This window comes from Andrographis paniculata, unplaced genomic scaffold, assembly GCF_009805555.1.
Source record: "Andrographis paniculata isolate CXL003 unplaced genomic scaffold, ASM980555v1 Contig34END, whole genome shotgun sequence".
Taxonomy (NCBI): Eukaryota; Viridiplantae; Streptophyta; class Magnoliopsida; order Lamiales; family Acanthaceae; genus Andrographis; species Andrographis paniculata.
In genome coordinates, this window is record NW_026137567.1 from 4,232,198 (window position 1) to 4,257,177 (window position 24,980).

At 34.0% G+C, this 24,980-nt stretch overlaps 6 protein-coding genes across 9 annotated transcripts; 2 read left to right on the top strand and 4 right to left on the bottom strand.

Moving 5' to 3' along the window:
- The first annotated feature begins 2,190 nt into the window (after positions 1–2,190).
- Positions 2,191–6,316, top strand: LOC127248562 (autophagy-related protein 13b). Its single transcript, XM_051270952.1, has 3 exons — positions 2,191–4,139; positions 4,217–4,392; positions 5,788–6,316. Exons 1-3 carry the CDS (start codon positions 2,820–2,822, stop codon positions 6,041–6,043), a joined length of 1,752 nt encoding a protein of 583 aa, XP_051126909.1. The 5' UTR covers positions 2,191–2,819; the 3' UTR covers positions 6,044–6,316.
- A 179-nt stretch (positions 6,317–6,495) lies between these two features.
- LOC127248563 (uncharacterized) lies at positions 6,496–8,492 on the bottom strand. 4 transcript variants are annotated; one of them, XM_051270957.1, is made up of 2 exons: positions 8,332–8,492; positions 6,496–7,742 (listed from the first exon to the last, which is right to left on the bottom strand). In XM_051270957.1, the coding sequence occupies exon 2, from the start codon at positions 7,731–7,733 to the stop codon at positions 6,636–6,638; it is 1,098 nt and encodes a 365-aa protein (XP_051126914.1). In that variant the 5' UTR covers positions 7,734–7,742; positions 8,332–8,492; the 3' UTR covers positions 6,496–6,635. The 4 variants fall into 4 exon arrangements, with proteins under 4 accessions (XP_051126914.1, XP_051126911.1, XP_051126913.1 ...); XM_051270954.1 differs by having other exon boundaries at positions 6,496–7,818; positions 8,332–8,490; XM_051270956.1 differs by lacking the exon at positions 8,332–8,492 and adding an exon at positions 8,114–8,249 and having other exon boundaries at positions 6,496–7,818.
- Positions 8,493–9,072: 580 nt separating this feature from the next.
- On the bottom strand, positions 9,073–10,688 carry LOC127248403 (50S ribosomal protein L18, chloroplastic-like). The gene is made up of 3 exons (XM_051270716.1): positions 10,436–10,688; positions 9,735–9,896; positions 9,073–9,468 (listed from the first exon to the last, which is right to left on the bottom strand). The coding sequence occupies exons 1-3, from the start codon at positions 10,625–10,627 to the stop codon at positions 9,319–9,321; spliced, it is 504 nt and encodes a 167-aa protein (XP_051126673.1). The 5' UTR covers positions 10,628–10,688; the 3' UTR covers positions 9,073–9,318.
- Positions 10,689–11,583: 895 nt separating this feature from the next.
- LOC127248411 (serine/threonine-protein kinase ATG1t) lies at positions 11,584–13,903 on the bottom strand. Its single transcript, XM_051270729.1, has 8 exons — positions 13,575–13,903; positions 12,694–12,811; positions 12,566–12,624; positions 12,408–12,472; positions 12,215–12,308; positions 12,066–12,146; positions 11,874–11,985; positions 11,584–11,785 (listed from the first exon to the last, which is right to left on the bottom strand). The coding sequence occupies exons 1-8, from the start codon at positions 13,842–13,844 to the stop codon at positions 11,730–11,732; spliced, it is 855 nt and encodes a 284-aa protein (XP_051126686.1). The 5' UTR covers positions 13,845–13,903; the 3' UTR covers positions 11,584–11,729.
- An 899-nt stretch (positions 13,904–14,802) lies between these two features.
- LOC127248821 (uncharacterized) lies at positions 14,803–16,584 on the top strand. The gene is made up of 3 exons (XM_051271363.1): positions 14,803–15,023; positions 15,121–15,209; positions 16,333–16,584. Exons 1-3 carry the CDS (start codon positions 14,870–14,872, stop codon positions 16,462–16,464), a joined length of 375 nt encoding a protein of 124 aa, XP_051127320.1. The 5' UTR covers positions 14,803–14,869; the 3' UTR covers positions 16,465–16,584.
- A 1,448-nt stretch (positions 16,585–18,032) lies between these two features.
- On the bottom strand, positions 18,033–20,719 carry LOC127248820 (G-type lectin S-receptor-like serine/threonine-protein kinase LECRK3). The gene has a single exon (XM_051271362.1). The coding sequence runs from the start codon at positions 20,502–20,504 to the stop codon at positions 18,183–18,185; it is 2,322 nt and encodes a 773-aa protein (XP_051127319.1). The 5' UTR covers positions 20,505–20,719; the 3' UTR covers positions 18,033–18,182.
- Between the last annotated feature and the right edge of the window lie 4,261 nt (positions 20,720–24,980).

Sequence of the window (24,980 nt, forward strand, 5' to 3'; positions counted from 1 at the left end):
GTGAAAATTCAGCATTGTGCGGAGCACCACAACCATCCCTGGCGCGCGCGTGTGTATATATATAAGGTTTGGGATTGGGATACTTGACTTGACACCCAAAAATCTGAAAATGAATTGATTAATGTGCAGTACTACACTATCTCGAATATTCGTTTGGATAAACTAATTAATTATCTACTTTCATATTCGATCAATTATATATATCTCCATATGCTTTTTTTAGGTTTCATTATATAGATCTATAGGCTATATACAAACATATTCTTCCACATGATATTGTTCTCTTCTTCTTCCTTTTTTTTTTTTTTTTTTTTTTTTTTTTTTAATGTGGGAACACGTGGTCACTATTCAAAAGTGCACATAAATAAACTTCTATAGATTTTAATACCTTGTAAACTATAACCGACAAGACAGGTCACACTAAACGAATCATGTATAAGAGGTTTGAACCTGGATGACACCTAATATTGTTAGTAACATTCCATCATTGATTTTCACCAATCACCATAGTTCTTTATGTATTTTGTTGAAATGAATATTGGTAGCACAGATCCCGGGCTGGGCTGGGAGCCCGAGGGCCCACACAAGGCCCATCTTTTAGGGAGGCCCACAACATCGATATATATATATATATATGTATTTTAATATACTTCTTCAGTTTAAATAAAATATAGCTTATTTATAATTTATGTAGTCCACATTCAATTGCCAAGTTATTATTACCTTTACATATACTTGTCACAATAACATTACAACTTCATTCTTTACTTACTAAACTCAAAGGTATTTTCTATATTTTTGTGTCTTATAAAAATTCATTTCTTGGTATATTATTCCTTCCGTCTAATAAAATTATATAAATTTAGTTGGACACAAAGACGCTGTTTCTTATATAAAAAGTTTTTCTAAATATTTTTTTTAAAAAATATTAATATACTATAGTTTATTATTTTTATATTATATGCATATTTCTCTTTACTTCAAATTAAAATACAAAATAAACACACCCAAATACTAATAAATAATGATATTTTAATATTAAAGTGAGATAGATAAAAAAATAAAATTATAGTATTATTTAAAAACATTAGTACATAATTCATAAAAAGCAACAAAGTGAGTAGAAAAATAATAACAAATTATTATTATTTATTAAAATAAAAACAATAAAATTATAGGTGAATAAAATATTTACTACGAATAAATTATACATAAGTTTATCGAATGAAAAAGAAAAAAAAAATTATATAATTTTGACGGGTAAATAAATACTATTTTTTTTAATTTTATTATAAAAAGCAAATAAGATACTAGGTGTAACCAATGAGTATTATTTTATTGATTAAAAATAAAATCAATTGAATCATATTTTTAATGGGCTGGATTAAACATTAGCAACATTCATGTTAACTTTGTACTTAATTCTTGAGAAAAAAACCCATTTGAAATTGGCCCAATATTCTTAATTACATTACTACTATTTGATTATTTTTTAATTTTTACTTTATTCAAATTAAATCATTTTATGATAAATTTATTACATTTATTTTAATTAATTATTTTTCAAATCTTACTACGCTTTTATTAATTTTTTAATACTTTTTTATAATACTTTATTTATTTTTTTATATTATATTTTAATGTTAAAATACTGATATTTATTAATTTTCATATTTAAACAAAACAATATTAGTGTTTCATTTACTTTTTGTTTTTTTCACAAATATTATTATAACAGTATTACAAAATATACTAAAAATATTTTTGTTATTTTCTTTTTATTTTTACTATATTTTTAATTTAACACGCAGAAGATCAATGAGAAGATAATATAAAATATTGGATAAGAAAGTATAATTTAACATCAATAAATATCTATATCTTCACTTAAATATAGATTTTTTAAATAAAAATATATTTGATATGATATTTTAAAAAATTAAAATAGTATCAAAATTTTGTTAATATTTTATAAACAGAACGTATATATATATATAAGGTATTGAAAATATTTTTAAAATCTTGAATAATAATATTAGCGTGATGTAAAAGTGTGAGATATCGAATCTTACTCAACGCAACAATTAATGAAATAGTATATATATATATATAAAAAAAAAAAAAAAAAAAGAAAAGACGAAGTCGCATAGACCCTGGCGTGGCAACAATACAAAACGGACGAACTGCAGGATTCCTCACCGCACGATTTATCGGAAGAAGATTTGAACACCAAGCCCGAAGACTTAAAAATCCCTTCTCTTTCTCTCCATATCTCCTCTCACAACGGCACGAATCCTCAAGTTGAATTTCTCTCCTATCATTCCTTTTTGCGGGGATTCAATTTCTGTTTCGCTTCGGTTTTTCATCTTCTATTTGTTAATGTGGAACGAGAAGTTTGGGTGATTCGAATTTATGGTTAATAAGAGAAATAGTTCTATCCTGTGTATCTTTAATGTTTTGAATTCACGAGTAGAAGATAGTTAGACATAGAAGAAGACGGCCGGAAGTAACCCCGGGGTTTTATGGTTTGTTAATTTATTTATGTGTTTTTCTTCTGAAGCGGTCGTTGAGTTCTGCTGCCACTTATTTATTGCTTGAGGGCGACTTGTTAGCGTGATTTCAGACTGAATTTCGTTTATACTGCTTTTGTTTGAAGATTGTGTATTTTTTGGAATAGCTCGATATCCTGTTGCAGATGTTCTTATGACGTTTTCGAAATAGGTTTCGGAATCAAGTATACTATTCTGAGGTATCGGTGATATTTGAAAAGTCGGTTAATTGAATTGATTTTGGTTTTTTTGTGTTGGTGCGGCGTATCGATGGCTCCTCATGGTGCTGCTCATACAGAACCTGCGGTTATGGAGCAGATAATTATGGAATTTTTTGCCAAAAGCCTTCATATTATACTGGATTCGCGTTGCCCTTCTGTTTCATCGAGAAATTACAGCGGCGAGCAAGTTCCATCCTCGCCGTCCCCATCATCCTCATCTTCATCCTCCCCAAGTTTCAGGCCAAGAGATAGGTATCTTAATCCGACCTTTCGGGAGTACTCTGCTGCCTTAGAAGCCATAGATTTGTGGAGGCAGAGTAGTCCAGAGCCCATGATAGTTGATATTGTTTTAGTCCAGAGGCAGCAGACTGAATTGGGCCCCTTGAATTTCTCCCCGAAAAAATTCTTAGCAAGGAATTCATCTGGGAAAGAGAGGGGTTATTACAGCTCAGACAATGATGAGTTTGGGTGTGATCCTAAGAACGAAAAGGTCATAGAGAGGTGGGTTTTGCAGTATGAGAGTAGGAAGAATGCTGCAAGAGCTGGAAGTAAGAGGTCGAGCTGTATGAGCCCTCAGACACTGTACAAGAAGTCGATTGTGCTGTTAAGGTCATTGTATGCAACAGTTAGGCTTCTGCCTGCTTATAATTTGTTTCGTGACCTAATTTCATCTGCCCGGATTCGACTGTACAATCTTCGCCACCGGATTTCATCTTTCGTCGAGCCCTTTACCCATACAGAAGAGGCAGAGATGCAGCGATTTGTTTTTACACCGATCGACACTTCTTGTGGCAGGCTGTGCCTCTCAGTCATGTATTGTTCGTCGGTAATTGAAGTGAGTTCTGAGCCGTCAACTCCAATGTCTCCGCAAATCATTTCAGAATATGTTGGAAGCCCCATGGCTGAACCTCTTAGAAGAGTTCCAATGTGTTCGTATCCATTTGGTAGAAGGCATAGTTGGAGTTATGACCTGTACATGGCATCACCACCATCAGCGAATCCATCTCCTTCACCGACACATTCTGAGCCCCATGCCTTGTTGTCGAAAAGGCGTAGCTCTCTCCTTCCTCGTTCAGGTTTACCCCGTCCTACACATGATGAACCACTGGTGGTTTATGTGAAAAATCAAAGATACGATGAGCACTGCCCCTCTTCCTCCATGCTCTCACCATCTCCCTCACCATCACCGCCTATGAATGTTCCCGGTAATCATAAGTCTAATGTACTGTCACGGTGTGAAAGTGCTCCTGTTAGTATACCTATTCCTAGGTTTCCCAGCATGCCTTCATTGCCGGATAAGCAACTCCCACCTTCGGTGAAAGCTGATCAACTTGCTGTTCATAAGCAAATTAGCCCAGCGGTTAACAAGGTATATGCATTTCGAAAAGTGGATCTAATTTCTCTGTTCCATAAGCATTTCTCTGATTTCAAACATGTCGTTTGCAGCTGTCATCTGTCAGACATGATGGGCCAGTTTTGGATGTGAAATCAGCAGCTAGCTCTCCGGCAAAGGTGTTTTCTAGGACATCGAGTAGGCTATCTTTGCACGATGATTATGATGGTTTCGATTTTTCTGGTCCATTTTTCGTGGATGATGATGAAATCATGGATTCAGCTTCCAGGTAATCAATCTTTTCTGATGAATATATCTTATGGTCAATGAAAATGCGATTGAATAATTATCGCTTGTTCCACAAATATTTTACACTAATGTTTTCAGTTTTGGCAATTATTCTACTTCCTGATGTCCTAAACCATTGAAAGTAATTAAATTACATGGTGAAAACTTTCTAATTCTTGGAAATTAAGTAAACTGCTGTCAAAATTGGTGAGAATAAAAATGCGTGGCAGAAGACTTCCTACATTAATGGTTGAATAGAAATTGAGGCTTTGACAGAGTTGGAAGTTTTATGATTCATGGATCAAGTGAAATAGCTGATGCCATCTGCATGAGCATAAGAAACTAATAACACTTGTGATATCTGGTGTAATTACCTGAGATCTAGATTATCTTCAGTAAACAATATGTTGTCTTTTTTTCCGTACTTATCTTTTATCTTTTGTTCTTGAATTTATGTGATAACCATCTGATTAGGGTGGATAGATTCCATTCTAATCAAATGTTTACTTTGAATTATTGAAGGCATTATTATTCTTGAATTTGTTATTAGTACACTAATTTCTATGATTGTCTTATCCTGTCCAATAATTGGGATAAAAATAATCCCTTAAAGTATGATTAAAGATTATAATCCCATTCTTCCTAGTAAACATAAACATACCCAAAGGTAATGAAACTCCTTGCTAACATCAGGCCGATGGCATGAAGTAGCACACTAACTTCAGACATTTAGAGATTGATAAGGCTTTTGATGTTTGGTGTATGTACTATCTACCTGAGACGTATATTAGATTCAATATATTTGATCTCGTATTTTGTATACTTCTCTTTGAACCTCTGTTCCTCAATTAAAGTTTTGATAACATTGTGGAGAGCATTTTTATAATTGATAACATTCTTGTAAATTCATTAGAATTTTACTTTTGAGCTGAGACTTGACTGCCTCTGATTCACTGAAGTTATGAAGTGATTAAACCTTGTTGCCTTTTACATCACAATTAACTAACTGCTGCATATCAGTGTAGTGCCAAGTGTCGATCTTGATTTTTTCTAATTTTAACTTCCACTCTATAATTTCACCAGATAAATAATGCTCTAGATTTTCTGGTCCAGCTGTGAGAACAACTTTTATATAGACAGTTCAAGTCTTGTTTAGGTTATTCACATTTATTCGTAGGAATCTTGAAATTTTCATCGATTATTTGCTCGTGGAAGGTTTGCATGACCTTAATTGCTGTAAGAACTTTTCTTTTCTCGGGCTTATACTGGCCATTGTGAATTGTGATCGGAGTTGGTTGTCTTTTCGTAAATTTTTCGCATTTGACTATAGTCTGCGTTATTATTCGGATTCTTTCATGCTAGAAACCAACTAACATGTCGTGGTTGATTCTGCCAGACTGGACCATCCATTGGGACCCCACAAAAGATCACAAGACCCAATGGTTGGTGCTCTTGTTTCTCTACTGAATAAAGCACCGCCTCTCCGGCCAGATGCCTCAGTCGCCTCGCCCTATCTTCAGTCCACTTCCTCCAACATTTCCACGTCCGGACTTGCTACATCCAAAACTACAGCTGATGCGCTCGAGGAGCTCCAAACATATAAAGATATGAAAGATGCGCTGCTGAAGCAGGGTAAGGATCGACAATCATAGCATTTGTTCGCGGCGTATAACCAAGGGAGTTCTTCAAAGATTTAGCAGTACATACACTTTGAGCTTTACATACTTTTTAAGGGTTGTTTTATCCAGATGTTACTTTTTTAGGCATATTAATGTTGATTTTGAAATGCCTATGGAACTTTTGTTTTTAAGTTAAATGGGATATGCAGTATTTATATCAACTGCTGCCTTGTGTATAATACATACATACTTGCATACAATTGTTCACATTATTGAGCTTCTAGTGTGACTATCCATTTGTGTATATGTTTTGAAATTCAAATGTAGACTATATTTGAAACAACGGCGGCTATACTAACTACTATTAAACATTACATAATATTACTACAAATAACATATTATATGTAAAATACATATGCTATAGTATAACGTGTGTGGTGATGTGAAAAATCAGCGTGGTGCTGATCTTTCCGTAACCATCCCCATTTGAAACCATTCACTTCATTCATCAGCTAACTACCGATAAATAAAGTTCAAAACTTTCCAAACAACATTGCAAAAACTTGAAACATCACAACACATTGTTAATTTAGCAGACAGAAATTGAAATTAAGTGAACCTATTATTATCCACTTATCATTGTTCCTGCTCCTTGATCTGTAAGAATCTCCAGAAGTAGTGAATGCTTAAGGCGTCCATCTATAATACTTGCAGTCTTAACTCCTTGAGCTAGAGATCTTACACAGCAATTCACTTTTGGGATCATCCCGCCCGCGATTGTTCCGTCTTCGACCATTTTTTGAACCCCTTTAATGTCGATTTCCTTCACCAAGCTCTTGGGATCGTCCCGGTCTTTTAGCAGCCCCGAAACGTCTGTCAACAAGATCAGCTTCTCTGCTCCCAAAGCCGCCGCAAGCTCTCCGGCTGCTGTGTCTGCATTAATGTTGTACGACTGTCCCGTCGCGTCGGCAGCAACAGAAGCAATTACAGGGATATGGTTGTTATCCACGAGTGGTCGTAGTATCGACGGATCAACGCTAGCAATGTCTCCAACAAACCCCAGCGACGAATTGTGAGAAGGCCGGGCAGTCAAGAGTCGACCATCAATTCCGGATAATCCGACTGCAGTTGCTCCTGCCTTGTTGATCAGCGCAACGAGATTTTTATTCACTTTACCAACCAACACCATCGACACAATCTCCATGGTCGATGCATCTGTTACTCGGAGACCATTAAGAAAGTTAGGCTGAATGTTGAGCTTTGTGAGCCACTGATTGATCTCCGGCCCGCCACCGTGTACAAACACAATCCGAAGGCCGACACATGAAAGTAGGACAATGTCAGAGATCACGGATGCCTGGAGAACCTCGGACTTCATTGCAGCGCCGCCGTATTTAACAACAATAGTCTTGCCACGGAACTTTTGTATAAAAGGTAGAGCTTCCGACAGAATCTTGACTCGCGCGAGGGCAGCTTCTTGTTCTGTCTCGATTCCAATTTCCGGTGTTGGCATTGTTGTCAATGATGATGATGATGATGATGATGATGATGGTAAACAAGATGTGATGCACAATCTTTTGCTGCTACATCTGAGTTTGAATTTGGGACAGGTAACAGCAGCACTTGGGAAAGACTTGCAAGATCCATTTGATACCGAAATCCCTTTTTGAAGTAGTGGGGATGGAGATGCAGTTGTAGTAGGAATGGTTGTAGCCACTAACATTGTTAAGACCTTAATGATTTAGGCGAGCGAACAATCAATCAATTAGTAAATTAGGGCTAGGAGGATAATAGTATCGATAATGCACCTGCAAATATGAATCAACCAAAATGGAATGAGCTACAAATGAACACAGATTTTGCAAATCACAATGTTCTCAAATCCAAACAAAGAAATTACAAATACAGAGCCAAGAAGAATCAAAATGAAAATCCTACGTGAAACCTAAATCTAAATCCAAATCCAAAGACTTTCAAGCTACCAAATTAATAAGCTTTAAAACCTGAATCCTAAGCTCGAAATAAAAAAAGGAAATTCAGATTCAGATAGAATTGAAAAACGAAAATAAAACCACCAAAATATATAACAAATAGAAGCCCTACCTGTATAATAAGATTCAGATCATAACAAATATCAGCACAATTCATAGACAAAAACGATAATGGTCTATCAAAATCTTAGATGAAACGAATTCTCCCAGTCACACCGAAAATTCCTTTCTATTGGAAAAATAATCAATCAATCATTCAATTCGAATGGACTACGATGAAATAAAAATGCAGAAAAGAGGTGTACAAAGGATCTTAAAATGCGAAGTTACCTTCGAAGAGGAGAGAAGAGAAGCGCTGTGTTTCAGTCAATCACAATGACGGCTCTTCTGTCTGTTGCTGTTTATGCTTCCTTCAGACTAAACCTACCCAACCGGGTTCAAACCGCCGGTTCTCATGTTGCGGCGGAACCGCCGTTGAACCGAAATCGAAACCGAGTATATTATCTGAACCGTTAAAAGTATTTTTGAGTGATTGGGTTTGGGTGTGTTTCAGAATTCAGATATAGCCAAGAAGAAGCTTTAAAGCAAAAACCTAAGCCAAAAAAACAGAAGAAGATATTATTTGTTTTTATTTAATATATCATATATCGTGTTAAATAAAAGCATATAGATATTCTGTACTAAAATTAATTGTAAATTATATCGTGTGAGACCGTGTGCAGTGCTGTTTATCATATGTTATATTTGTATTTATACTAATATGATTCAATATGTTTGTTCTATGGGGTATCCATTTATGTATAATATTTATATTAATATATCAAATATAATCTATTTAATTTATAATGTTTATTCTTATGTGGCATGTTGTCTGTATTGAACTTTTTAAGTCAGCACAAAGAACAACCGACATATATATAAATACTAGTCTCGTATGTTTTGTTTCATTTACCATCTATATTATATCTATAAATATATCAGCTTATTTTGAATTATGTTTCGCATTACAAATATAGTATATTTTTTTCATATTTAAAATATATATATAATCTAGAATCTAAATTTATAATATGTTAAAAAAATTCGTACTCAAAACAATAAAATACAGACTCAAGCAAATCTTTTCCCATGTCATGGAAGAATTCAGACACAGCTAGCAGCAAGACAATGGACATTTTCATCAACCTTGCTTTACTTGTTCACAAAATTCTTATCAATGTTACAACTAGACCAGCAAAAACAAACATACCCCGAATTCGGAAACGTTCCCATGCCGCCCGGGCAGTGTTCACAAACTAACAAAAAATAAGCGAAACTTCAGAAGTCCAAGCCCTGCTCCCGGGCAGCAGCTGCAAGGGCCTCGATCCGTCCATGGTAAGGGTAGCCACCTCGGTCGAAAGCCACCTTTGTTATTCCTTTTTCAAGACAAGATTTTGCTATAACTTCCCCAACTCTTCTCGCAACATCCTGTAGAAAGATTGAGGTTACCAACAAACTATAACAAGATCAACTACTGTCTTTCCACATCATATTTCAAAGAATTAGGCAAAACTTTCCTCCTTACAGTAGAATTGCAACAATTTCCAACGATCATCTAGTGAAATATGGGACATTGTAGGATGATGGAAATGGAAAGACAAAAGATCGATGTTCTTAGACTGTCTAAGCAAGCTCTCAACTATGAAATAAAGCACATTAGAATTAACTTTTCGAAATTGCATCATTCAACTTACAACAGTTGGGCCGGAACTAAACTCAAACTCTTCCGAAATGGGCTTCTGCATAGTCGACGCTGAAGCAAGAGTATGCATTTTCGAATCATCAATCACCTGAACATAAATATGCTTGTTCGACCGAAACACACAGAGTCTTGGCCTTTCGGGCGTCCCTTCAACCTAAGGCGAAAAAAAAGTAACTAACACATTTTCTGAAGTCTTGGACAGTACTAACATACATCATGGGAAAATGCCGTGAAGGTTGTTATGGAAATTAGAGAGAAAACATATCACTGGAGCTTCAGAGTTAAGAGAGACAACTTTTTAACATTATCGTCGACCTGGCTGTCCAAAGTTCGCCCAATTTGTATAATAATGGATAACAGACAAAAGTTTTATCAATCGGATCGATTACGAATATATCACAAACAAATCCTCAGCCATAACCACAGCTCACCAAACAAATTAGAATAATAAACTGCTCCAAAAAAATTACACAATTGAGACGAAGAAGACTCCCTTGAGTGTCTTCCACCACGTCAATTTATCACTCCAAGTTCTCCTATTCAAGTATCCTCACCCAACCTCCCGTCTATAAAATAAACCTTTTTTATTTATCGTACAATCACTTGTGGATTCTGCATTCTGCCTAACGAAATTCCTCAACAGACACATAGCACAAGACAAATGTTATATATGATAAAACGAATAGTATTTACTTTCTTACGGATGCGGCGATGGCGAGCAGCCCGGTCCTCTGTTTTCGTTCTGGTCTTGGCTTCAACTACGAGACGCCGACGATGGAAGAAGGCTTGCGAGCCGAGGGGATTGGTTACATTGCAAAAGCGGGGGTGCTGTGTAGCTGCCCAGGGGCTCTGCAGAGAGGAAAAGGGAACCAAATTGCAAGTCATCCTCCTCGCGATGCCTATGAATGAACTTCAGTATGCGCGAGCCTTCGGGATTGGATTGTTTGCAGATAAGGGAGGACATTTGCAATTACACCCTCTATAAATACAGAAATTGTAGTTTGGTACAAAATGAATTTTAGACTTTCCCAATCGGATTCGACCCTGCGGTTCGCTTCCGGTTCAAACCGGACCCGTCATAGACTTGTTTGTTTATAATTTCAAACTTAAATGAGTAAAAATCATTATTAGTCCATTCAAACCCTTTTTTTTTTTTTTTTTTTTTTTTTTTTTTTTTTTTGGACTCATACAAAAATAATTATTAAACTAATCACACCCAAAAAATTACTTATAACACGAGCGTGTTTTGTCTGAGTCAGATTCCAAGTCAGCATCCGTAACCGCCCCGTCAGCCGAAACCGTCAAAATTTGAACAGTAAAACTAGAAATAATAAGTAATTTTTTGAGTGGGACTAGTTTTGATAATTATTTTTATATGGGACCAAAAATGAAAAAATTAGATTTGAACGAGAATAATAATGATTTTTACTCAACTTAAATCTAATCAATTTCAGATTTCAAACTCAAATGTATAAATTATATAACCACAAAACACCCAGTGAAACCCCTCTTGTATTAATATGGTAAAATTTGCAGAAAAAATACTCTTTGTCTAAAATTGACATTTTGATTTAAATTAGATATAAATTATTCAAATTTTATACAAATAAAAAATATCTCAAATAATTTTTTTTTAATAAAATCAATAAATAAAGAATTATTATATAAGATATATTATTGTTATTATTATTTTTTATAAAATATACATTATTGAATTCATATTTACCATCAAATATTGGACGAAAAAGTCTTTCTAACTTTACAAAAGTTTCATTTATTTTTTGTAGTTGATATTTAAATATTAATTATTATATTAAAATCTAATACAAATTAAAAAAAAATTGAATATAAACATATTTTTGAATTACAATGACAAGAAATGTAACATTAAAGGCGGATGGAAAAAGTACATTTTTACAACACGCTGGGCTGTTATATAATTTATCCAAATCAAATTATAATACTCTCTATACGGGTGTGTTCCTGTTCAAACTTCCCGCAAGAAACTGTGTTGATAAAACTCATCAAAGGACAGGCGGTGATCTGCAGACAAGCAGTTGCATCAAACATCAATTTACAGACATAATCAATGGACAGACTAACTAACATTGTTAAACTACTTAGACCTGACCTGGGTTGATGGATAATAACCTCGTACACAAGTCGACACACTCCCCGTGCAGCTCTGGGAGGACTGCATTTGAAAATGGCAGAGATGTAGATGCCTTGATATTCTGCAGAATCTGGGAGCTACAATTTCAGTTGATGAACTGACTGGTAAAAGGAAGTGCAGCCAGCAAGGCTATGTTCTTGCTAATGCTACCTGAAAATGATTTCGGCCATGAAATGGAGGATAACCATTAAGGAGTTCAAACAGCATAGCACCTGTGCTCCACATGTCCACCTATGGTTATGAAGAAGCTCTGCGTTAGAATGTTTTGGATATAACCAAGAAGCCAGAAGATGACATACCTTGTCATTATATCTCTGGAACTGAAGAATTTCCGGAGCCATGTACAATGGTGATCCACATACAGTCTCTGCAGTTTCGTTGGGATATATAATCCTGATCCCATAGAAAACTGGACATTATAAGATTGAGAATACATTGCATACTTCTTACAAGTCCAATTTATGGATAGAGTTTGGGTTCTAGTTTTATCACCTGGAAAGTCCAAAATCAGCAATTTTTAAGATGGGGTTGCAATCAGAGCAAGACAGAAAGATATTCTGTACCAGATGAAAAAATTAAATATATGTGAAGGGAACCAATTAATTTTCATATTTCAGGACTAGGAATTAGAAAAGAAAAAAACAAAAAACCTCTGGCTTTAAGTCTCGGTGAACCATGTGATTCTGCTTCATTACCTTCAGACCAGCTCCTGTTAATATAAATCTCAAGTAGATGTTTTTGGACAAAAGTGGAGACCAGTAACTGAAATTGTTTCAACCTAATTGCTGCATGAATCTTTTAGCTATAATTTCTTGAAGTCTTCCATGGCGCCGGATGTAAGAGGCCAAATTTCCTCCAGCACAGAACTCCATGACAAGGAATATGCAGTCTTCATACTGAGAACTATATCCGATCAGCTAATGACAAAAGCCAAACTAAACAAAAATAATAGTTATCTATAAATTTTCTTTCTCATCAAACTAGTAGCACATGAGTCTTATTGATGGGAATCATTGCATATCATTCCCCTGCTTGATATCATGTTCATATAAAAGATTGATTTCAGAGATCTAAAACCAATTGGAATAAAATCCAACCACCCATGGAAGCTTGCTCTTGTTTTGAAGAAAGCAATGGCTACAGCTAAATCCTTGCTCAAGCATTCTATAGTTTTAAGTAAGAGCATAAATTAAGACAAAACCCATAATTAAACTACGAAAATTAAACGATGAATCATTGTGAGCATCTCATTAGCAGGGAACGAAATTGGATTGGTGCAACAGTATACCACAGTGATAAAATGTTGATTACTTAAGGTGAGGAAAACAGTAACAAGCCAAATGACAAAAGCCTATTGACGAAGTAAAGAGGTGCTTGCATAGCAAATGAGATCGATCATTTCCAAACAGGTGAATATTGCACAATGCACAATTTTACATTAATTTGAAAAGAATATGCCCTATTAACAATTTTATGCTGTTTAAATCACTCCAATTTCTTCATTATAAGCATCAAGAGTTAACCATAAAATCTGTAAGTAATCAACTCTAGGAGTGAAGGAGGAACACTCGTGTTGCTCGTGCTCATCTTCTACACATTTCCAGAAGTTGAAGGCATACGAATAGGCAAAACAAAACAAAGCACAGCGCAGTTGCTCACTCTGAAGAAATCGAAGAGGCGAATGATGTTGGGATGATCGACGGAGGACAGAAAGTTGAGCTCACAGTCCAAGCAATTCCTGAGGTGGCGCGTGAGCTTCAGCACATGGATCTGTTTGACCGCTACCACTTCACCGGTGGCTCTGCGCTCCGCCTTCCACACCGTCGAGAGAGAGCTTTCCCTCAGTTTCGACCTCAAAATGTAATCTTCTATGGAAGATTGATTAGCGTTCTTCCTCCTGTTCTCCCAAATTCTCCTTTCCTCCATCATCACCGACTTTCCTAGACTCTGGATGGGGCCGGGGACGGTATACACACAGGCCGTCTAACTTTTTTGTAGTAATTTTTATTAATTATTCATAATCTATGTTCTGTTTATATTTAATATAATTTTATTTTTTTTCTCATTTAATATTATAATTATTAATTTTATTTTTATTCAAAATTATTTGTTGAAAATTCGTATTGAATTACTCAAAAGGTGATTGGGTCGCAACCAACAGCATCCCAAGCACGACCTGTATTTTTAACGCAATCATATTTTTCCCATGTTTTTGTTCATGTTCTCGACATATCTATATTATGATCATAGTCTGTTCTCAACACAATCACATTTTAAGTCATGTTCAGGATTATGTATTTATCTATATTAATATTATTTTTTAAAAAATATTATGCTCTTTTCTTTCTCATATTTATTTATTTTTATATATTTAATATTAAAAATATTTTTATATTTAAATAATATTTTATACAAATATAATTGGATTAATACAATAGAATTTTTATTTTCTTTCACTTAATTTGTGCTTAAGTATAAATATAAATATAATATTAATATTCATCAAATTGGGAAATTATCCTATCTTTTTTCTATCCAAACTTCTTAATGTGATTAGAAACTAAAAAATAATAAAATTTTAATATAAAAATAAATTACATAAAATAAAATAAAATGAGCTTATTAATAAATTTATTAAAAAAATATACATAATTTTTATTGGAGAGAAAAAGAACACAATTTTAATTTTATTTATAAGATTTTATATCAAATATTAAATTTATATTTTTTTAAAATAAAAATTTTTGAAAAAACATCCAAAATACTAGTGTTACATAATTTGACCGCCTAATATTTACATTGATTTTTAATATATAATATATTTATATTTATATTAAAATATTATTTTTACAATTCCAAAAATCTTATAAAACCACAAATAAACACCCCCTAACGCCTTATGCCACGAAAAGTGTATCACGGCTTCTAGCTTATGCATAGTGTTAAATTCGTTAATGGCTCCGAACAAGAAAACCAAATCGAAGGCCAATGTGGCCGACTCAACTCAGCCTCAATCCAATTTTCCGGGTTGTCTCCGTGCGGTTCCTCCATCATCCGTAGCCATATCGATCCACGCCAAGCCTGGTTCCAAAGTCGCAACAGTCACTGGTGATCCCTAATTTTATTCGCTCCCGTTTTCTGGATTTATGAGTGAAGTAGTCGAACTAATTTAATCAGTTGTTGCGTTGTTTGATGAAATCGTCAGATATAAGCGACGAGGCATTAGGAGTGCAGATTGATGCCCCAGCTAAAGACGGTGAAGCTAATGCCGCACTTCTTGATTATATTAGCTCGGTGATTCTCATACTCTTCACTTGTTAACTATAGCGAATAGTTAACTCATGATTATGTTGTTTTATCCTTTAGAAGTAATTGTGTTAGCCTATCGAGTCATTATTTTGTAATGAACCGTTAAAGGCTTGATTATGTTTGATGGTTCCTGGCTTATTAATTCTTTTTCTAGTTGTATCTTAGTGAGAAGTTCGTAACCTGATAGACATTGCATACAAGACATTGCAGAACGTTTGCTAATGTGGACTTTTGCATTAATTTTGTATTTCTTAGCAATCTTCAGTTATTTGATAATCTTCCATGATATGGGCAGCATATGATTGAACTTAATTGCTGTGCTAACTGAAATTAATAATGTACTGATGTATTTTGAGTGTGGTGGGAAATTCCAGACTGTGCTAATTACTGTTTTATTTATTTATTTATTTTTTTTGTATTTTGTATTTTGTGTATATATATATATATATTTGTCTGAATGCTAATTACTATTTTTGAAAGGAGTATTCTTGGTTCGAATTACTGGTTTTCAAAGAAGTATATCAAGTGGTTGTATGTGATTCTCATAAGGAATTCTCTCATGAAAGCTTCCATTAAACTTCAATTTTTGAATCCAGAATTTGTAGGCATCCCAAGAACAGAATGCAGTTCCTTTTTCTTTTGTTTTTCTAAAATGTGTTAGTGTGATAGCATGATAGGAATTTGACTTCTCAACTTTTAAGGATTTCAGAAGTGTATGATTGTCTAGCTAGGCATACCACGATTTGCATCAAGAAGAAACAGTTGGATTGGTAATATGGTATTTTGCTTATCGAAATGGCTCATCAAAATTTTATGATTGTATTTGGTTTAAGTAAAGTGTTATTTTCTTTCTTTTGATGATTTAACCAGTCAACCTATTCATCTGTGTAAATGTGTTTGTCTATTTCTCCATATATTGTATATCACCACTAACATTAATGCACTCAAATCCTGAACCTGGTTAAAGTTAGGTTATGCACTTCTATGCTTAAAATTAATAATTTAGCTTTTTTTATGTTTAGCAAGCGTCTTTTTAATGTCTTTGTTTGTTTTTGGACATAACTTTGATAGTCTGATTGATGGAATCTGTGTATATTTTCTGGGGCAGGTGCTTGGGGTTAAAAAACGGCAAGTTTCAATAGGTTCTGGCTCAAAGTCGAGGGACAAGGTTGTGATAATAGAAGAGGTAACTGTAGAGAGTGTATTTAATGCTCTCAATAAAGTTCTAAAAACCCCCTGATGGGATATGGGAAATGTAAATTATTATTTGATACTCCATTTACCATACAACTACAATGCCCTTTCCAGTTTCTTCTAAATTACTATGCAACAAGTTGCCTGGGAAAGTTTCTAATGTTTACTTCATTTGATCTTTCATTGATCTGTAAAGTGTAAATATGCAATATGGCCTTTTCTCTTATTTAAAGTTTCGAAATAGATGTAATAAACTTTACTTGTGCTTTACAGCTTCTTAATAACTACACAATCTAAGCCAATAAGAACTGAGCATGGTTGAAAAAATGCATATCATCCTCAGTCATTTTTCTGAAACAGAAACATAATTTAAGCCATCGTTCTTCTTGTTGTATATTAGTTTTCCCTTGTGGTGTTTTACTCTCTGTAGTGTTTACTGTTAGTGGAGGATGTTCCCCACCACAGACACTTATCACTCAATAGGAGTTTGTCACTGCCAAACACCTGGAGAAAGATTGTCCATTATTTCCAATAACCACTGTGTTAAATCTGATGCCAGTGCTAGTGATGTTATCAGGATCTTAAAGATTTCCTATGTGTTTCTGTATGCTACCTGTAAATGAAAACTAATACACTATAAAGCATGCGCCTAATAGGCAACTGTGTTTATGAGTGAGTGAGAGATCAGGGAGGATGGGTATTCTCTCTGCCTATATGTATTAGCGTGACTCCAATCACGTGTGGAACGTCAAGAAGGATTCTAATTTCTATTTAAGTTCTAAGTACAATCAACAGAACTGAAAAGGCATTTGGCTCAGTTTATGCTTTAAAAAAGCTATAGCACAAGACTAATAACTGTTATCTGCCAAAGTAGATTGAGAGAACTTCATGAATATTGCTGGTTTAAAAGCTGGGAAGAATATATACTTTGATTATGATAGAATGGGCTTTGTAAGGTCATGCATAAGTATCAGTGGTAAAGAAAATCTCAGTATGTCCACATGTAGTCTCTGAAATCTTCAAGGATAGACATGCTAGAAAGTTCCTGTAAACATGTAGAACTATGCCAGGTTGTCTTTGGCCTTGATTCTTATTTGGAGACCTATGTACTTGTCTAACTGGAGGAGATCGCTAGGAAACCTGAGTGGGTAACAGAAATAAGAATTGAACCTTTAAATTTAATCCTCCGTGGTGACATAGGTATAAGGTATTCTTAGGAAGAACACATTTTCGGCTGCCATTATGGTACTGATGGCTTGTCTCAGGCCAAAGATTATAAATGTCACATATCGGCAATTCTTTAAAACCAGCCCATGATTAACTGCCAGGATTGTCAAAATTATAACTAGCCAATTGCTCCTTTTTTTTTTCATCAAGTGTTGCTGTTAATTTGCAATTCTAGTTCACTCTTTAAACCTTTTGATTGATCATCTACTTCCTGTATATTGTTTTTCATTCTAACACTTGTTTTTCATGAATAATATTCTTACCACTGTTGTTGGGATTTCGAAATGGCTCTTCTCGGATGCTTATTACTTTGTCAAACGCTGCTTCTTAGATATTTTGGATGGTACTAACATATAGAAATAGCTATAATCAATTAGCGATATGTCATCAAGGAAGGATGCAAGCTAGTTGCATTTAAACAAAACATGATCATGCCATTGTAAAGACTGATTACAGGAAGATTTAGTGTTTCGCAATGCATATAAGTGTGATGCTAACAAATTGAAGAGACTGAGGCAGAAACATTAGTATTAAGCACTACACAGAACTCAGGAATGAAGTTGGACTTGGGGGCACTGGGATATCGACAGTTCCCTCCAGCATAAGTAGGACTTTTTTCATGGATGGCCGGAGTGATGGGTCGTATTGAATGCACCAAAGCCCAACTTTGAGGATTCTCTCCAGTTTTCTTTTGTCTACCATCTCATCACCGACGAGGTCTTGTAGATTCCCATTGCTGAAGCACATATAAACCCATTCCTCAAGAATGGCCTGATCCTCTGAAAGATTCCAATCAATACTTTTTCGGCAACAAATGATCTCAAATAACACAATGCCGAAGCTATAAACATCTGCTTTCACTGTGATAGGCTGTCTCTGGTGCCATTCTGGTGCAACATACCCCTTTGTTCCTCTAACCCCTGTGTACGTATTTGTCTGGTCTTGATTTAGGAGTTTAGCCAGTCCGAAATCTGAAATCCTTGCTCGGCCGTGCTCATCCATGAGTACGTTTTGAGATTTGATATCACAATGGATGATCTGAGTCTCGCATTCTTCATGCAAATAAAGAATGCCTCTAGCAACATCTCGAGCAATGTTGATTCTGTCCTCCCACCTCGGCCGCATCTCGGGGTTAAAGAGGATGTCGGCAAGGGAACCATTGGTCATATACTCAAACACCAATAGCCTATTTGGTCCATCGAGGGAATAACCCAACAATCGGACCAAATTACGGTGATGAGTCTTCCCAATTGTCCTCACCTCTCTTTGGAATTCCTTTCCTTCTCCACAGTTCTTCTCCAACCTCTTCACAGCCACCACCTTTCCGGTATCATCCAAAGTCCCTTTAAAGACAGTGCTGGATCCCCCTTTGCCTAATTCTTGGGCAAAATTATTTGTTGCTCTAAAGAGATCGACATAACTAAATGTCCGCGGAGCAACATCCTCATCCAGGACAGCTTCCCCCTGCTCTGTAATCTTCTTATAATTCCTATGTTTGCTATGAACATAGATCACCGAAACTGCCATGACTAGGACAGCAGCAACGATGAGGGCAATGCTGATTCCCAGGATGTCTGAACGGAACTGTTTCTTGATTCCGATGCCCGAGGCGTTGGGCGTTGTAGGTACCCCGACCTTGATGAGAGTATAGCTCAAATCTCCCGGGGTTCTTCTTCCGAATCTTAGTGGAGTCCTTTGCTTGGAGCAAACACCATCTTTGTAATAAGCCGCGTCGCAGTTGCAGTCATCTAGACAGGCTGCCTCGCAAGCCTCTTCCGTCATCAAGTTAAGAGTTTCGTAAGGATTGTTATCCCATTCGGTACTCTCCTCTCTTGTAATAGCATACTTTAAACCATTCTTGTCTCCACATGTTTCTAATGTGAAGTTTCTCGCGCAGCCTGCAGTTCGGTTGTCTGCCCGGACAGAGGAGAATCCTGGAAGGCACCTACATTCAGCAGTTTCGTCTTTCAGGAAGCAGAAGCTATTGAAACCACATAGGCCTTTCGGGGCACAATTGTCCACATTGGGTCTCCATTTTACAGTCCAGTTTCCTTCCCGACTCGTCGGGTGAGAATACAGTCGGAAGATTCCATCTGCGTCGATTCTCAGGAGGTAGATCGAACTTTCTGGAGGGTATCCTGTTGTGAGATTTGCCAAAATGGAACTCCCATTCCACAAATATATATAGCCATTGTTCTCGAGGTTTAACGAGACATTGTTGCCTGTACCATCTGTGCGTGAAGCATAGTAAGCAAACTGGTAGGTGTTTTTGGTGTTGATAGGGTATTGTACGAGATTCCCATCACTCTGCATGCTTAGCCTAAAGATGCCTCTGGTGTAGCTATTCTTTGCAGCCATGGAGAACAGTTCCTTGGGCTGCAGAAGCTGCTGACCCGACAGGAGAGTGTCTGTCGGGTAATCAAAGCTCTGCCAAATAACTAAATTGTTGCTGTTGTAGAGCACGAAGTTGCCGTTGTCGAGCATTGAGGCTGCCCCAATGGCCCCCCCGGGAGGACCAATAACCGTGCGCCGGCTTTGCTGTCTATTCTGTACAACAAGAACTAGTGTTCCGTCGCTGGTCAACTGCATAGTGGCGTCTCGCGGAGCTGCAGGATTTTCCGGTGTCCACACCACAGTCTTGTCTTGGATGCCCGCGATGAAGACGCCGATGGCATAGGTGCCGTCATTTGGTGAGAAGAATCCGAAGGCGAACATGCCGGAGGGCGATAGCCATGTCGAGTTTCCAGTGGGTGTTAAGGAAGAATTCAGGGAGATATTTGATCCTCTGTTATATTGGGCAGATACTGCAGACATGGATGCTGCAGTAAAGAAGAGAATTATGAGGAAGAAGGCAGCCATGGAGTCGAAAAAGGCTCGCAAGTTTTCGAATAATTGACACAGGTTCAATCGATCGATCAATCGATGGCAGCCTTAGGTATTTTGTAAGGTACCCTATTCTTTCGGGTTTTAAATTAAGCGTGTTTGGACGAGAATAGCAATAGAGCGTGACGACTTGGTTAAAAAACGAAGGGTCTGGCTTGCAAGGACTTTGAATTTAGCTGTAGGACGACTGCTTACTCCTGTCTATTCTACGAAAATTATTTAATTTGTAGAGAGAGAGAGATAAATGCAGATTGGGACCATGTGTGAGAAAAATCCAGTTGCAAGACTGGACTGGGTCAGGTGGGACAATTAGATTATGACACAACTAATTATGGTGGGGAATGAGAGAATTTTCAACATGGAATATTGTGTCGATTTAAAGCACTATTGACTAGAAATTGTTGCCATTGCACACTGCGGCTATCAAGTAATACATCCTCCAGTCGGGCACAATAATTCATTATAAAAATTAAATAATAATAATATTCTAATATAAAAGTGAAGTATATAAATAAGTAAATAAAAAATGCCATCATTATTCCACGCACAGGAAGTATTATTTTGAAAAACCGTTGGAAGTGTATATATAAATTAAATATAATTAATTATTTTTTATTTTAAAAATATTGCATAGTGTTTGGGAGGAATAGGGTATTTAAGAAAGATACATTAAGGGAGTGTTTTTTTTTTATTTATTTATATCATATTATACAACTATTACAATTCAAAATTTTTATTATTCAAATCTCAACTCAAAATCCAAAATTCTTATTTTTAAGCAAAATATTATTATAGTTATGCAAGATCTATAGGAGAGACTACTTTATATTGATATTTCTTGATTTGTCAAGTCCTTTGTAAACTTGATTATAAATCCGACTCTTTAATTTGAATGTCTTAGTGGAATTGGGCCAACGATATGATAGTAAAAAATTATGTCTTAGTGGAATTGGGCCAACTTGATTAAACAATCCCTATGGGTATGTTAGTTTGGGAGTTTGGATCTTAGATTGAGATTTCAACAGTGTAAAATTTGAATTTGAATAGTTGTATGATAGTGATATAAATATGTATTGATTTGATGTTTTGAATGTAAATTAATTTTTAATATAATATAAAAAATAAAAAATAGGTATTTGATTTGATATTTTTGTGGGGAAAAATTTGTATAAATAGTAAAAATACACACAAATCCTCCAAAGAAACACACCCTTTAACGTTGACAATTGTAACATTTCACTTGGAATTTATAACTTCGTTGTACAACTGGGTTATTGAAATTGGGTTCTATTACCCAAAAGAATATAGCAAACTTTGTTCCTATATTTGACTCGTTATCTGGATTGGGCTTTTGTGTTGATCAAATTATAAACATAAATATATATATATATAAATAATGTATATATATATACGGCGGGGCTACAATACTGAATGTAAAATTTAATATTGTACTAAATAGCACAATATACAATATACTTTAATATATTACAAATACAACACATGATCTAATAGCTCATATAGTCTCATACAACACATACAATACTTAGTTTAGCCCGTAACATACTCTCATACAACACACATTATATTTATGAACTAACAACACATGCTTTTATTACAAACAACACATATTGTATATAATAAAAATATGTGCTGTTTTTATATTTTACGTGTCAGCATAACGCTGATCTTCCAAATTCACCACCTTAACCTTCCCGTATATGTATATATATATATATACCAAGTGTATATAATATATAGCGGATTTAATGCAGTCATTTTATGGCAATAAAAAAATTGAGAGAAACATTTATAATGATTACGCGTGTTTGGGGCTGGACTTATTGGGCTAAAAGTGAAAATAAATTATCCATGGGGCCCATTTACTGTGGCCCACAAAGGCTCTCCTTCATTTCTTTTCTTCTATTTCTTCTATTTATTATTTCAAATAAAAATAATTTATTAGCTCAGAATAAAAATGTATATCTAAGAAAGAAGTATCAAATGACATTTCATGTATATATAAACCATTATAAATGTGCATTAAATTAAATATATATCGATAGCCCAAATATCTCCATTTAAGTAGAAAATTTGAAAAAAATTTAGACATAATAAAAAATCAAATATTTGATTAACAAAATTATAAATTAATATAAATATTTATATATATATATTTTTACTGCTGATAAGTACTATTTATAAAAAATTTAAAAAGGTCAGATATATATATATATATATATGAACAACGTGAAAGATAGCCACATGGCACACCATTTAATAAATATAAGTTTATTGAATCATACATGAATTATATAAAAGTCATGCAATTTTATTTAATATATATATATATATATATTAAACCACCAAAAATTGTCAAATCAAAGTGTATATCTGTTGAATTATGTAAAGATACTATTGAATTATTGTATAAAAAATATGACAAAAACTAACACAATATGTGTATATGTGTATATGTAACATATTTTAAAATGGCTAAATATCGACTTTCAAATAGAAAACATCAAAAGCATTCATCTAATGCATTTATTTCTTGACTTTTAGGTGAGTGCTAAAACCTAAAAAATCGCCATTGACTTTATTATTATTATTATTATTATTATTATTATTATTATTATTATTAAATCAATTGGACATATTTTATAAGATAGCATCATTCTTTGTCGTTTTCATATTATTATTAAGAAAAAAAAGTTTGACATATGGTTCAAATTACCTTAAAAAAGTTTTAAACAATAGCATTTTTACTTTTATTTTTTTACGAAGCTTTGTTATCAAAATATGTGTGTGTATATGTATATGTTTATATATGGTATTGTATTTTCTAATTGTTTTATAGTGGAATTTTGTGATTTTCAGGTTAAACTTTAAAAACTTTTATTGTAAGTGAACCTTAATATTAAATAGTATTCTCTAGTCAATATTTGTTTCGAATACGAGAATTTAAGTGGGTAGTATTAAGTATTATAATTTGGGAATTAGATCATATGATAAAAGAGAAAAACTATATATTTATTTAAGTAATGTGATGAGATAAAATGTTGGGTAAAAATTAAATGTGTTTAATTATTTCATTTGTTAAAAATATTGCAAAATATTTGAGATATACAGATAGAAATAAATCAAACATAAACTTGGTGGATGGAGGATTATTAAAGAGGCAAGTGTGCTTATTTAATGTTTTTAGTTTAATATATATATATATATATTTTATGTTAGGCAAGCATAACATAATAATAATAATAATAATAATAATAATAATAATAATAATAATAATAATAATAATAATAATGATTTTGTATTGAGTTATTTACATTTTTGAATAAATAAAACATATATTACTCATTTTATCCTGTCAAAATATTTTGTAATAAATAAATATTGAATAGAGATAAATAGTTAAACATTAAAAATTTGACTATATCAAAATTAATAATAGATTAGATTCAACTAACAGATAAAAAAAAAGTAAATAATTAATAAAAAAAAAATAAAAATATCCATATTGTGTGAATTTATCTATATATTATATATATTAGTAATATTAATTATAAAGCGTAACCTCAAGAAAGCTTGTTAAAAGTACACACTCAACAAAAAAAATTATTGAATTATGGAGTAATAACTACTAATAATATATTAATAAAGTATAGTAATATAATTTATGAAATATTTACTCAATAATCAGAAAAAAATAATATAAAAAATCTATTAATTAAACTATATGTTGAAAATAAGTTTTGTTATTATTGTTTTAGTTGATATTTGCAAATAAACTACGGGGTGTGTTAGTTTGTAGGATTTTATTTATCCAAAATTTCCCCCCTAAAAACATCAAATTAAATACTTATTTTTTATTTTTTATATTATACTAAAAATCAATTTTACATTCAAAATATCGCATCAACACCTATTTATATCACATCATATAACTATTCAAATTCAAAATTTTTACTATTCAAATCCCAACTCAAAATTTAAACCTCCAAACAAACTGAGGGCTTACGTCAGCGAGGCCAATCAAGAAAGTAGTCCAAAATAGTGGTAATCCAAATTAATTATTGATGATCCACGTTATTGGAAGAGTGATAAAATATGGTCTTCATTGCCACATTGTGCATTCCAAAAAATCGGTTGTAACAAACTTAACGAAGGTAAAAAGAGATAATGGTGCAATAGATTTCATTCGTTATTGAATTTGTTAGGTGGAATATTATTATATTTTAGATTTCGCTTGATGAAAAAAGTGAGTAAAGTGAAAGAGAATTGAGAGAAAAAATCTTAATGTAATCGAGAAAAAGAATTGCGTTTCATTTGCATAGATATGGGGAGATACTTAGATCAATGAGTTGCTAGTGTTCAGGAGGGTTGTGATTTATCGAGAGTTGTAACTCTAATTATAATAATGGATCATCGTACTTTAACTTATTTGAT

Bases quoted from the DNA above. Each gene is read 5' to 3' on its own strand.
- LOC127248562 (XM_051270952.1), top strand. From the start codon at position 2,820: ATGGCTCCTCATGGTGCTGCTCATACAGAACCTGCGGTTATGGAGCAG. The intron at 4,140-4,216 runs GTATATGCATTT...TGTCGTTTGCAG, and splicing joins TTAGCCCAGCGGTTAACAAG to CTGTCATCTGTCAGACATGA. The intron at 4,393-5,787 runs GTAATCAATCTT...TGATTCTGCCAG, and splicing joins ATCATGGATTCAGCTTCCAG to ACTGGACCATCCATTGGGAC.
- LOC127248563 (XM_051270953.1), bottom strand. From the start codon at position 8,158: ATGAATTGTGCTGATATTTGTTATGATCTGAATCTTATTATACAG. The intron at 7,743-8,113 runs GTAGGGCTTCTA...TAAATCATTAAG, and splicing joins ATCTGAATCTTATTATACAG to GTCTTAACAATGTTAGTGGC.
- LOC127248403 (XM_051270716.1), bottom strand. From the start codon at position 10,627: ATGACTTGCAATTTGGTTCCCTTTTCCTCTCTGCAGAGCCCCTGGGCA. The intron at 9,897-10,435 runs GTAAATACTATT...TTTTCGCCTTAG, and splicing joins ATCGCCGCATCCGTAAGAAA to GTTGAAGGGACGCCCGAAAG. The intron at 9,469-9,734 runs GTAAGTTGAATG...ATCTTTCTACAG, and splicing joins TTAGTTCCGGCCCAACTGTT to GATGTTGCGAGAAGAGTTGG.
- LOC127248411 (XM_051270729.1), bottom strand. From the start codon at position 13,844: ATGATGGAGGAAAGGAGAATTTGGGAGAACAGGAGGAAGAACGCTAAT. The intron at 12,812-13,574 runs GTGAGCAACTGC...TATAGTTCTCAG, and splicing joins GCCTCTTCGATTTCTTCAGA to TATGAAGACTGCATATTCCT. The intron at 11,786-11,873 runs GTCAGGTCTAAG...GCTTGTCTGCAG, and splicing joins GTTATTATCCATCAACCCAG to ATCACCGCCTGTCCTTTGAT.
- LOC127248821 (XM_051271363.1), top strand. From the start codon at position 14,870: ATGGCTCCGAACAAGAAAACCAAATCGAAGGCCAATGTGGCCGACTCA. The intron at 15,024-15,120 runs GTGATCCCTAAT...TGAAATCGTCAG, and splicing joins CAAAGTCGCAACAGTCACTG to ATATAAGCGACGAGGCATTA. The intron at 15,210-16,332 runs GTGATTCTCATA...TTTCTGGGGCAG, and splicing joins TTCTTGATTATATTAGCTCG to GTGCTTGGGGTTAAAAAACG.
- LOC127248820 (XM_051271362.1), bottom strand. From the start codon at position 20,504: ATGGCTGCCTTCTTCCTCATAATTCTCTTCTTTACTGCAGCATCCATG.